Raw genomic sequence first — 13,951 nt, forward strand, 5'->3', positions numbered from 1 at the left:
TCAGTAGGTGGCTTGCACAGACCCAACACTTACAGTGCAGTATTAATATATTACAGTATATATACAGTAAGTATGGTATAAGTATTATATTAATGTATACATATTATTTAATTTTAATATTTGTAGTATTTTAAAGATTCAAGTATTGCAAATTAAGTGCAACATTTTGCAAAATTAGCTGCAAAAATAAAGAGCATCTTGTGGAGCACTTCCTTCTGTTTCACACATGACAATAAAAGACTGAAAACAAGCTGCTCCTTGAATAAATTATTTAATCAAATACAATAATGACAATTGTGCGTGTGCACAATTTTTATTTTTTACTCTGAGTCTACGCCCTTGTGAACGTGTAACTTTCTGTTTTGATTTAATCCAGTTCCTTTGCTGTTTGTTGCAGCAGTTACTAAAAACACAAATGCTGCATTTACATTGTAAGGCCTAATGCTGCTTTTTGTGTCTTTACCCTGCAGCTCCTGAACCAAGTGTTAAATCGAGTCACGGCAGAACGAAACCTGTTTGACCGAGTGGTCAACTTGCGTCTTCCAGGTAATGCTTACCAATCTCTTTTCGTTTTGAAGGAAACAAATAATAGAAAAATTCTTAGATTCATGCAAATTGTGTGAAGCATCAAACATGAGAGTGCATACTAAGATACGCACTAGAGTATGCACTTGACTGCAATTATATTTCTCAAGTTCATAATGTACCAAATTGGACCTCTCATGTACTGTACTTCGGTTTGTCTTTGATCGTGTTCCCTATGGGCTAAAATATGGTTTGTTACCTAACCTACCAGTCGACTTTGTGTTCCTTTTTTTAGCATCTTGTTTCAAGTCCCTGAACAAAGACATAATTTAATATTCATTCTGCAATGATCTTCATGTCACCTTTCGGAAGTTTGGGAAGTCAGTCTGCGTGCTCAGGGAATGATATTGGAGCAATGGGTCAAGAGATTAGACAGCGATTTAGTGCGGAAACATAATCCAATTCTGCCAAAGGATATTGGGACAGTCCTCAGAGCGAAGGGACAATTTTCCACCATGACACTCAATGTATTTAAAATAGTCTTGTTTGAAGAGCAGTTGTTATTATATAGCACAATATGACCTGGGTCAACCTGGTATGGATCATAAAATACTGTTTGAGAAGAATTACTATCTTTGGGTTTTAGTGGATTTAGATTTCATCACCACTTGATGTATTCCCCATCATTTCTAAAATCTGTTCCATGATTGACTGTGCCATAATGATATTTACAGACATTCCTAGCATTAAACTTCTGAGAAAATGTTGTATATTTGGTGTCCTTGGAAGAAAAAAAAAAATAGGCAGACCTTGTCTGTTCTCTTGAAAGTTTGCTGCTTGCACTCCATTGACCTGCACTTCAGAAAATCACTTTGCAGGTAGAAAATGGTCTAAAACTGAAATTGCACGAAACAGCCTTTTTGTTTGAAAGTCATTTTCTTCTAAAGTGTGCGACTCGATGTCATGTCAAAATGTAGTTACAAACAAGAACATAACATCAAGTGTTGCCTTTTAAAGTATAACGTTTTGTAGTTGATTTTAGACTGTATTGACTGAATTTTTAATATAAAAGTTCATAGTTACTTTAGTAAATGAACAAAAAATGAAATGATCTGAACCATTCAAACAGTATAGGGGAAAATCTAGCTAAACATAGTATTTTTCAATAGAGCGCAACAGTACCCGCCCACTTTTTCAGCCATCTGGGTTCCAGAGGTATTTTTCCCATTAATTTCTTCCATACACTTTTCATCAAATCCTCCATTAAAGAGTTGTAAAGCATGAACCAAACCAACCAGCTTCGAGGTGAATCACAACATTACAGACTTTGTTTTAAGGCAAAACATTATTTGAAAATCGGATTAAAAGAAAAAGGTACAAGTCTGTGTACTTACCATCTTTCATGAGAGCTCGAACTACAATCCCATGAATGACGAAAATAAAACTATGGAAATTTATAGAACTAATGATTTTAGGTTGTTGATTATAAGTATAGAAACAATATAGTTTACGTTTATTGTGAAACATTCCGATATACACAAATATATAAGCAGTTTGAGAGTGCAGGGAGACCGACTTGTTTGCATCATTTAGAGTGCGTCATGGAAGTGGGCGGTCACTTCCGGGCTAGTTTCATGGACTTTGTTGGCCGCGGTTCTCTGATTGGTGAAGCTTTCTCTGCTGGACCATGGGTAATGTAGTTGTTCAACAAGAATTCCAACATTAAACACGATTTTTAAACAATTAAGTTGAAATAAGGCAAACTGATGGCTTCAACGTAAGCATATACCAACGATGAACAACCTCAGAGCTCAAGTTATGTCTGTCTTTAAAGGTTTATAAGTTAGTGTTGAAAATCAATTCGTCTTTGGAAGAAATTAATGGGAATTTTATTTCCGGAACCAGACTGTTGCGCTCTAAGACGTTATAGTAGTTCAGCTGTTTTCAAATCTGTCGTTTTTAAAGTAACAAGTTAATTTTTCAAATAAATAGTGGTAAATCTTCTCAAAATAGTTTGTTTATTTTGCTATAAACTTAAAATATATTGATTCAATACCTATTTTCATCAATTTTAAATGAATAGTTTCATAATTGTTGTTTGTTCCCCCATTAAAGACACAGTACACAGTTAAGTACACAGCCTTGTACCTTTAGTCTTTTTGTCCAGTTTCCAAATCCTTTTTTTCATTTCAAATCAAAGTTTGATATCAACTTAAAGCTGTGGAAAAAATTAATGGGAAAAATACGTCTGGGACCAAGATGGCTGAAAAAAGTGATGAGCACTGTTGGCAGTAATGCCACTAATGGACCAGTAAAAATCACAGAGTCCATGTGCGTCATTTTACATCATATTTTAGTATTGAAAAGTTCATCATTGAGCCCATTTTAAAAAATCCAACAAAGCAAGAAATCTGCATTTACGTGACATTGTAAATAATTGCTTAATTCTCTGCTTTTGACATCAAACCGTTAAGAGGCATGCACACAACTTAAGCATACATTGGATAAGCCGGGAAGAACGCCGGTAAAGGTGTTTACATGCAACACAGAATCAGCGTAATGTTTATTCTTACGCCGTTTACGACCTTACTTGATAAAGGAACTCCGTTTAATGTGTTTACATGACCATACACATTGTCAGCTTATTAAGCATAATCGGTGTGTGCAAACACGCTCATTGTTATCAGTTATGTAAATTTGTGTTTTCTAGTTTTGTTTTATTTATTGAAAATGTAGGCCTATATGTTCCACTTTAATGCTATCCAACCTTCTTGAGATTGTGCCAGATAAATACAGCTCCAATTGAAAAAATTTATTGTATTATCTGGTAATTATATACAGTATTTCAAAAGATAGGCCTATGGTTACTTTTGTTAGTTGCTTGTGGTGTGGCTAACAACTTTTTCAAAAGAGTAGTTTGACTGTAGTTTCTCTGCTTTTAAGTTATGTGTAGCTTTTTGCTTGGGAAGCTACATTTCCAAAGCTGCTTCCACTGCACTAAACCATTTTTCTTATTTGTGTATAGGTCTGGAGAGTGTTGATCATTACCCCATCTTAGTGGCTGTTACGGGGATATTAGTGTGTATTCTGGTAGACTCAGACAAGCATGGGTAAGTTTATGGCTTTGTTTCTTTATTTTACTCTGAATTTTAAAACTTAATTTTAAGTTTTGTTGGACAGAATTTATACTAAGGTAGATTTAGAAGATGCTAATCAAAGCCAGAATTCATTGAATAATTAAAATGTATAATATAAATGAAAATGTCAGACATTGCTTATTTTTTCCCCCAATTTAGTTACCTTTGCAAAAAAAAAAAAAAAAAAAAAGGAAGAAAAAAAAAATCAACTTAAATATCAGTGGTATCAGACCCCTTTATTTGACATGAAGGGGCCTGCATGTGGTATTTGAAAGTGTAATCTCTTCTGGACTGGTTTTGGTTTTTGGCGGAGAGCAAAATATCTCCTAGAGTGTAATGGAGAGTCCATTATAGTGTTACAGACCCAATTTCTATTTTTATTGGGTCTGTGTGGATTTGATCAATAACAGTTACACCAGGTGTCTGACTTTGTCTGATTTGAGAGCCATTTTTCTTTTTGAAAACTGGGGAAAGCACATTTGTTCTGTGTAAATGGGCATACGGCAGAGGTTTGTGTGTGTTGGCAGGGGAGCTGTGTGACTTTGGTCTGTTCTTTTTGAAGCAGTCAACAGTTAATTGCATGTTCTGTTGCCTGGGGGGAAGTTGGACACCCACCACATCCCTGTTGTGTGTATGTGGGCTGAGAAGAGGGTCAGAGCAACAGGATTTGGGACAGACTGTGGAGAGGTGAAATCTAATAACGGGCTCATGTTGAAAGAAATTAGACTTCTGAGAGACCTCAGAAAGGACAAATGGAGTCTCTAATCCATCATGATCGCTCTCACTTTCAGTGTCTTTTTAAACTGGATTTGTTACATTGCTGGCATTTGAAATGTTGTTTCCACTGTGGGCTAGTGATTTGTAGAAATGTTCATGGAAAATGTGGAAATATCAGGAAACTTTGTTTTTCAGGCCTGGAAAAGTCATCAAAATAAAATAAAAAAAAAAACCCAATCTTGAGTCATGGGCATTTCTTTAGTAAATAGTAAAATATTTAATTGGCTGGATATTGCAGAGCAAAACATGCTTGTAAGCCATTGTGTTCTCCAATTTGTGAGCAAATGTTTTGTCAATTCTTTTCACTCAACCAGTTAAACATGTTAAGAAATCGTTCTAAAACATTCATTTACGAATTGATCGGAAACAGAATTATTTTTTAGCATCCTTGTCCAGTAATAACAAACGAACAGAAAGGTCAAGGAAAACTCATTGGAAATTAATTGGGGAAAAAAGTGTGGAAACCCTGTCTGAATCTTTGTTTGTCTATAGTTCAATGTTTATATCTAAATCAGAACGATCAGAAAATATTTGTTGCTTAAAATACAGCTATGCAGAGTGGGATTTTGGACAAATAAGATTTCACCGTGGGCTGAGCTACCCAGCATGAATCTACAAAATTAAAACAAGGGATGCAAAGATATGGAATTTCTGGGCTGTTACAGTAACCGATAATTCACAAGTCTAGTTGACTGATAACAGATAATTCAAAGCTCATTTTGGTTGATATGTTAACCAATATTTCACAACTCCCGATTGTGCCCAATCTTGATAATCGATAGTCACAGCTCATTGTGGGCATTACCGATAACGAATAATTTACAGCTCATTGTGGCCAAAACTAAAATTGGTAATTCACAGCTCATTGTGGCCGATACGATAACCAATAATTCACAACTCATTGTGGCCGATATGATAACCGATAATTCACAACTCATTGTGGCCGATACGATAACCAATAATTCACAACTCATTGTGGCCGATACGATAACCGATAATTCACAACTCATTGTGGCCGATACGATAACCAATAATTCACAACTCATTGTGGCCGATACTGAAAACTTGTAATTCACATATCATTGTGGCCGATACGATAACCAATAATTCACAACTCATTGTGGCCGATACGATAACCAATAATTCACAATTCATTGTGGCCGTTACGATAACCGATAATTCACAGCTCATTGTGGCCGATACGATAACCGATAATTCACAACTCATTGTGGCCGTTACGATAACCAATAATTCACAACTCATTGTGGCCGATACGATAACCAATAATTCACAACTCATTGTGGCCGATACGATAACCGATAATTCACAGCTCATTGTGGCCGATACGATAACCGATAATTCACAACTCATTGTGGCCGTTACGATAACCAATAATTCACAACTCATTGTGGCCGTTACGATAACCAATAATTCACAGCTCATTGTGGCCGATACAATAACCGATAATTCACAACTCATTGTGGCCGTTACGATAACCGATAATTCACAACTCATTGTGGCCGATACTGAAAACTTGTAATTCACAGATCATTGTGGCCGATACTGATAACCGATACTTCACATCTTATTTTGACCGATATGAAAATTGGTCATTCACAGCTCATTGTGGCCTGATACTTTAACCCATAATTCGCAGAATCATTGTGGCAGATACTGGTAACTGATAATTCACAGCTCGTTGTTGCCGATACCGATAACAGATACAGTAATTCACAAGTTATTGTGGTCGATTCTGATAACCGATAATTTAACTTTTAGCGTTTAACCCTTTAAATTGTAGCTCTTGCTAATTAATCAAAAACTGCTCACTTGAAAAAAGAGGTGTCATTTTATAAGCTTAGAATCTGGGACTTCATTTATAAAGACACTCGTCAAATTATCTTAAATGTGAATGTACTACAACTTCTTAAATGTTCCATTTGCACTAAACATGTTTTTAAATGCATCCCACTTTATGAATCAAAATTCATCTTAAAATCATGCACACATGGACAGAATACAATAAAAGTGCATGTGTAAGTTATTCATTTGTTCACTTATTCAAAAGGAATGGTCTTGTGTGGTTGACATAGCTTTCTTAAAAAGTGAGTGCAGCTACTGGTTTCTGCTCATATAATGCAGCCTACACAACAAATCATCAGTTATTCATCTTCAATATCAATAATAAATCCATTCATTGACCGTGTTTGCTGTAAATCTACACCGTTCTTCAACCGATGTCCATATTATTGCTAAATCTTAATTCCTCCACCCCCACCACCAAAAAGAGGTTCACATGCTCATTTATATAAAATGAAATATGCATAGTCTACATGGCAATAGTATTTTGTATAAACTACATGCACATTTTTTTCCCGCTATTCTTTTCTGCTGGCTCTTGCCATTTGAGTACACTGCATTTTAGTCAAATCATTCAGTTTATTTATTATTTATTTATTCTATTTTATTTTATTTATGTCCTCAACAGCAGACAAGAGGCTAAAGGATGAATTGATAAAAAAAAACAAAAAAAACAACAACAACTAGGTTTTAAAGATGAGACTGTTGCGGTGCTTTCAGCTGTCTGTATACTGATTTAGATGTTTTAAACCATTCTCTCCTCCTCTACCCTCCAAAAATTAGCATATTACATACCGTATACTACATCTGCCTGTTAACTCGTAGGACTCAAAACTATTAAATTGAATCCTGATTTGTTCCTCACTTTTGACGAAGGATTAAATCCATGGAATGAAGGATCAAATCTATTTTATAAATGAGACCCCTGAAATTCACAATTTGAGAAACTAAAAAAGAAAAAAAAAAAAACATAGCAAAATATCATCTGTAAGTCCGCTGCAAGGCACGGCAAATATATTTGTATTTTCCCAGATGTCGGTGAATAATACATCGGCTGCTGATACAGCTTGCACCCCTAATTAAAACAATGCAACTGAATGTCTTGTTGCTACACTTATATCGGGGACTTACAATATACATTGTATATGGTGTGAGACAATGTTATTTGTTATTTAAGTTTATAGACATTTTTGCACCGATTTTCAACCTTGAAACTTTTTTAACCTAACAGGGTTGGCACAAATGTTTTGAAAGGGAAATCAATGCATTTTTTTTTTTTTTTTATATTCCTTTCAGTTATAATGTGTAATATATTGCAAGGCACACCAAACAGTGATACTACCAAAATTCACTCAGTTATCTATTCAAATGATAAAGATACAAATTCCAAACTTACTGTGATGCGGTAGGGTTAAGCATAGGCTTAGGAATGATAAATAACTCTTGGTTCTTTGCAAGTTTCTGTTGGCCACTAATCTGAGTATTGCATTCAACAAATCTCACTAAAGTGGTTTGCCAATGTCCATGCCAGTTATGGTCCTAATACTTTGGGAAAATAGTTCAGCAGTAAACTTTTCAAATGAAAAAATAAATACAATAAAATTAAATAATTAAAAATAGCACAGCATTAGCATAAATGGCACTTTCTTTTGGGTATGACCCATGTACTTTCAAGCAGTAAAGTATTATTTAAAGTGTGAATTTTATACAAATAAGTATGCAAATTGGGATGCAGCTTGTGTTTTTAGTCCACCTACTAAAAAAAAAGGAGTTTTGCACATCCATTGAAAAACAGCTCTTTCGTAGATGTATTCCTGTATCCTGCTAACTCAAGTTAACAAATAATGAACAGCTTTGAAGTTTGTCTGGGTCATGAAATAATTAATTATGCCAGGATAACAAAAATCAGGACTAGCCTTCCAAAGAATGCTTTTTGAGATATTTATATTTAACTCTGGAAAAATAAGCTCTCCTTCATTTGTAGATTGGCACAATTTACTGAACATGGTGCACAAAACTATGCAGTAAAATGCAATATTCATGTTCAAGTAATGATAAATATTTTTTGCCAACAGGAGTATATTTTAGGTGCATGTCGGATTTGTATTTTCTATGTAGGTATATAAGTGACAAAATGAAATAAAAATGTTTTACCTGGTATTTATTTATTTTTCATTTTGTTTTTATTAATGTATTGTATATATACTTTTTTCTGGATTTTTTATTTATTGATTGATTATATATATATATATATATATATATATATATATATATATATATATATATATATATATATGTGTGTTTGTGTCAAGGGGTGGGATATATTAGGCAGCAAGTGAACAGTCAGTTCTTGAATTTCATGTGTTGGAAGCAGGAAAAATGGGCAAGCGTAAGGATCTGAGCGACTTTGACAAGGGCCAAATTGTGATGGCTTGACGACTGGGTCAGAGCATCTCCAAAACGGCAGGTCTTGTGGGGTGTTCCCTGTATGCAGTGGTTAGTACCTACCAAAAGTGGTCCAAGGAAGGACAACCGGTGAACTCGGTACAGGGTCATGGGCCCCCAAGGCTCATTGATGTGCGTGGGGTCTGGTCTGGTCTGATCCCACAGAAGAGCTACTGTAGCACAAATTGCTGAAAAAAACGTAATGCTGGCCATGATAGAAAGGTGTCAGAACACAGTGCATTGCAGCTTGCTGCGTATGGGGCTGCTAAGCCACAGACCGGTAAAATTGCCCATGCTGACCCCTGTCCACTGAAATTGCCTACAATGGGCACGTGAGCGTCAGAACTGGACCGTGGAGCAATGGAAGAAGGTTGCCTGGTCTGATGAATCACGTTTTCTTTTAGATCATGTGGACGGCTGGGTGCGTGTGTGTCGTTTACCTGGGGAAGAGATGGCAGCTGATGCACCATGGGAAGAAGGCAGGCCGGCAGAGGTAGTGTGATGCTCTGGTCAGTGTTCTGCGGGGAAACATTGGGTCCTGGCATTTATGTGGATGTCACTTTGACATGTACCACCTACCTAAAGATTGTTGGAGACCACATACACCCCTTCATGGCAACAGTATTCCCTGATGACAGTGGCCTCATTTAGCAGGATAATGCGCCCTGCCACACTGCAAAAATTGTTCAGGAATGGTTTGAGGGACATGACAAAGAGTTCACGGTGTTGCCTTGGCCTCCAAATTCCCCAGATCTCAATCCGATTGAGCATCTGTGGGATGTGCTGGACCAACAAGTCAGATCCATGGAGGCCCCACCTCCCTCAACATGACATGATTGTAGAGACTTGAATGTCTAGTTCCTGGATCATTTAAGCTCCATTTGTGTGCATCAAGTATTGAGGAATGTTAATAATATCAGAATTGGAAGCGTTTATCTTAGCAGCACATGAAGGATCAAATCCACCAATTAAGTTTATCTCCATTTTTATCTTCTCATAACTAAATAATAGCTCATAAATATTATACAATGTACACTTCAGTGCTTTCTATGGTCACAATGTTTGCAATGTTTTTGTTTTTCTCGTTGGTACCAGCGAAACGCACAGCTTTGTTTACCCAGTGTCTACAGACAATATGGCGGCGGGTGGGCGTGTTGATGATGTAACCAAATACTATCTATACAGTATATACACTCACTGCCCACTTTATTAGGTACACCTGTACATCTACTTATTCATGCGATTATCTAATCAGACAATCGTGTGGCAGCAGTGTAATGTATAACATCATGCAGAAAAGGGTCAGGAGCTTCAATAAATGTTCACATCAACCATCAGAATGGGGAAAAAATTGGATCTCAGTGATTTAGACCATGATTGTTGGTGCCAGGCTGGTTTGAGTATTTCTGTAACTGCTGAACTCCTGGGATTTTCACACACAGCAGTCTCTAGTGTGTATAGAGAATGGTGCGAAAAACAAAAAACAACCATTGAGCGGCAGTTCTGTGGACAAAATGCCTTGTTGATGACAGAGGTCAGTGGAGAATGGCCAGACTGGTTTGAGCTGACAGAAAGACTATGTTAACTCAGATAACCGCTCTGTACAATTGTATTGAGCAGAAGAGCATCTCAGAATGCACAGCATGTCGAACCTTGAGGCGGAGGGGCTACAACAGCAGAAGACCACGTTGGGTTCTGTCAGCCAAGAACAGAAAACTGAGGCTGCAGTGGACCTACCATTTGTGTACCTCAGCAGAAATCAAGATTTTTCAGACCAGGCGATGTTTTTCCAATTGTCTACTGTCAAGTTTTGGTGAGCCTGTGACCACTGCAGCCTCAGTTTCCTGTTCTTAGCTGACAGTAGTGGTACCCGGAGTGGTCCTCTGCTGCTGTAGCCCATCCGCCTCAATGTTCAACGTGTTGTACATTCAGAAATGCTTTTCTGCACAGCACTGTTGTAATGCAAGTTTATTTGGTTTACTGTCAGCTTGGACCTGTCTGGCCATTCTCCTCTGACCTCTGTAATAATAAGCTGTTTTCGCCCACAGAACTGCTGCTCGTTGGATGTTTTTATTTTTTTTCGCACCATTTGCTATACACTACAGACTGTTGCATGTGAAAATCCCAGGAGACCAGCAGTTACAAAAATACTCAAACCAGCCTGTCTGGTACCAACAATCATGCCACAGTCTAAATCACTGAGATCACATTTTTTTCCCCATACTGATGGTTGATGTGAATATTAACTGAAGCTCCTGATCCATATCTGCATGATTTTATACATTTCACTGCTGCCACACGATTGGCTGATTAGATAATTGCATGAATAAATAGATGTACAAGTGTACCTAATAAAGTGGCTGGTGAGTACTGTGTGTATGTATGTGTGTGTATATATATAATTTTTTCCATTTATTTATTTATTTTTTACTTTGTCTCTTATAGCCATCATACTGTTGAAAGATAGCCTACATCAACTAAACCAATTAGCAAGAATGCTGCTCTCAGCTGAACTGTGGCGTTGTGTTATCTTCTCACGATGGCCTAGCATCTCTCTTCAATGTGCTCTGATGAGATGTGACCTTTTCTTTGAATGTCACCAGACTTCTACTTGTGCTTCTCTGTTTTATAAGGTCTTATAAGGTCTTTTCTAAGGTCACACAAGCCCTGTACACACACAAAACAGACACTGAGTTGGCAAGGTTACTTTCGTTTACAGGTGAACACAAGAGATCAGTCCTTAGAAGATGACCTTTACAAACTTGATAAAACAGCTACGCTCATCCCAACACCTCAGGTAAAAGCTACAGTGAAAAAGAACCTTCCTCACTTTTTTTTTTTTTTTTTTTTTTTTGAGCGATTAGAAGTGTTTTAAAATACTTATAAAAATGGTTAAAAGCCCTAACTAAATTTTAGTTGATGTATTATCTTGTTCTCAAATAGCCAGGCAGCTTCTTGCCTTTATGTCCATGCAATACGGCTGAAATTTCACTTTGATTTATGAAAGAATACCAACAAATGCCCCAAAACTCATGTTGTTATTATGTTATTTCTCATCCTGTAAAAAATATAGTGGATAGAAAATTGCCTAAGAAACACCTTTGCTATCATTACATGGTAGTTGGTGACAATCTGAAACTGCTGCTAAATTTGGCATGTAATACCCAGTACAAAATTGTTAATGAGGAAATAATTGGTGTGACACCTGGCACCTTCCCACTTCCTGAATTCCCGCTGAAGTCTACACTTGCTTGAGGCGCTGGGCTGTTGTCATGGTGTTTTTCGTACTCTAAATTCTATTGGAATAATCCAACTTCAATAAAATGATTTATGTGCTAATTTACTTCTATTGTATGCATGTCTTGATCGCATTGGTATTCAGGTCTGCAATTTGTGTGGTTTGGCCCACTAATTTGATTTCAAGCATAGAAATCAAGCTTGAAATTAAAAGCAACCATTCTGGAATAAGAGTCACTTAAGTTTATTGGTCCATGTTAAAATATTAAACAAGTTAATTTTAGTATAAAGTTTCTAGGCAACAATTTTTAGGCAACTAGCATGGCGCTAGCAATGCCAGAGTCATGGGTTCGATTCCCAGGGAATACACAAACTGATAAAAATAAAAATGTCAATATTGAATGCACTGTAAAGCATCTGACAAATGCATATATGTAAAATGTAATTTAATGTAACTTTTCTTATGGCTCTTGGCTCGGCTAAAGGTCCATCTTGATTCTCCAAATTCTCATTTTACCTCTTAGTTTTACTGGTTGAATCATTTATTTTTGATATGCCACAGGAAGCCATGTGCTATACAGTAATTTTTATCATGGGATGCAAAGTATGTGTAAACCCGTTTTAACATGGTAAAATTGCTGTATCGCACAGCCTTGAGTGGCTTATTGCTTTAAAAAATGATGGCAAATGCAACATGAAAAAATAAAATGCATCAAATTTGAATAAAAAATTTATTAACTTTTTCAATATTAATAATTGGAATAAACAGTTCTCGTAATATAGTCCATTAGCCTAACTATGGTATAGGCTGTTTACGGTTTCCAAGAAATATTTCACTTGGTATATTAACTGATGCATATGGATGATTTTTTTAAATTACTTTTCTTTTCCAATTATATAATTAGCATAGTGTAACAAAAAGGTCTCTTGCTTATCGGAAATGAGGCGGTGGTAACCGTATGAACAAACACGAAGACTTTAAATCAGACACAATTCAAACACTGACGCACACACACAAATCCTCTATATCTCTCTCGATCTGGCATCTCCATCTCCTCTTTATCCCTCTCCCGGCTGATTAGGACGATTCAGCGCCAGGCAACCATCCTTACGGCCCGGCCACGCCCTCCTCCTCGTCACACATAGCAATTTGATTGAAAAGATGAATAAAGAAATTTTAGAATTTCGTAGTATTTGGTATGCCCCCCTTTTGCTTTAATGACAGCATGCTCTCGAGCCAGCATGGACTCTACACATTTATGCAGAAAACCTGATTATCATGTTATCTAGCATGATTTAAGAATCTTCCAAAGCACTTCTTGTGTGCTTTAAGGGACCTTTTGGACAAAGTTAACATGGTCAGTTTCACAAATTTGTAAAAAAAAAAAAAAAAAAAAAAAAAGTAAAAAAAGAGAAGAATTTAAATGGATGCTTGAGGAAACCAGGCCTATATGGTTTGGTACTCACATGTTTGCATGTGAGATCTTGTAGATAATACACCCAGACCCTAGGCTTTGGTGCAGCCTAGTTTTAACACTCTCCTTATGACCTTTAAAATGAGGTCAGTTCTCTCAGCCTTGGGATCCCTAATACATCCCCAATTATCTCTTCACATCTTCCTCTCATCTCCTCCAGACTGCCTGTAATTTTCCACAGGAACCAAAGAGCTTTTTGGGACCTCTGCCAAGTTCTCTGGGTCTACTTGGTCCAGACTCTATTATCAGTGTAGAGTAGAGAAACCACATTGAACAATATCAAGAAACAAGATGATGCTCAGACAGCTTTGATGAATCCAATAATGTATTCTGATATTCTAACCACTCTTGTATTCTGATATTTTTCATAGCTTGCATGAAGCAGCACTGTGTTCTCAGAGTGCATCAAATTTCTTTCCTAACCCTGACCTTGCCTCCGTGTCTGAGACCGTCAATCGACACATCTTAACACGTGGCTTGTTGTGCGCATTACCG

At 36.8% G+C, this 13,951-nt stretch overlaps 1 protein-coding gene across 4 annotated transcripts in view; it reads left to right on the forward strand.

Moving 5' to 3' along the window:
• LOC127438667 (E3 ubiquitin-protein ligase RNF123-like) overlaps positions 1-13,951 on the forward strand; it is a 228,276-nt gene that overhangs the window by 92,348 nt on the left and 121,977 nt on the right. For all 4 annotated transcript variants that reach the window (XR_007896785.1, XM_051694399.1, XM_051694400.1 and 1 more), the window contains 2 exons: positions 471-546; positions 3,551-3,635. Coding sequence is in view for 3 of the 4 variants with exons in the window: in XM_051694399.1 (XP_051550359.1) it covers positions 471-546; positions 3,551-3,635 (161 nt within the window). In the remaining variant the exon portion in view is untranslated. The remainder of the gene's footprint in view (positions 1-470; positions 547-3,550; positions 3,636-13,951) is intronic.

This window comes from Myxocyprinus asiaticus, chromosome 50 (assembly GCF_019703515.2).
Source record: "Myxocyprinus asiaticus isolate MX2 ecotype Aquarium Trade chromosome 50, UBuf_Myxa_2, whole genome shotgun sequence".
NCBI lineage: Eukaryota > Metazoa > Chordata > Actinopteri > Cypriniformes > Catostomidae > Myxocyprinus > Myxocyprinus asiaticus.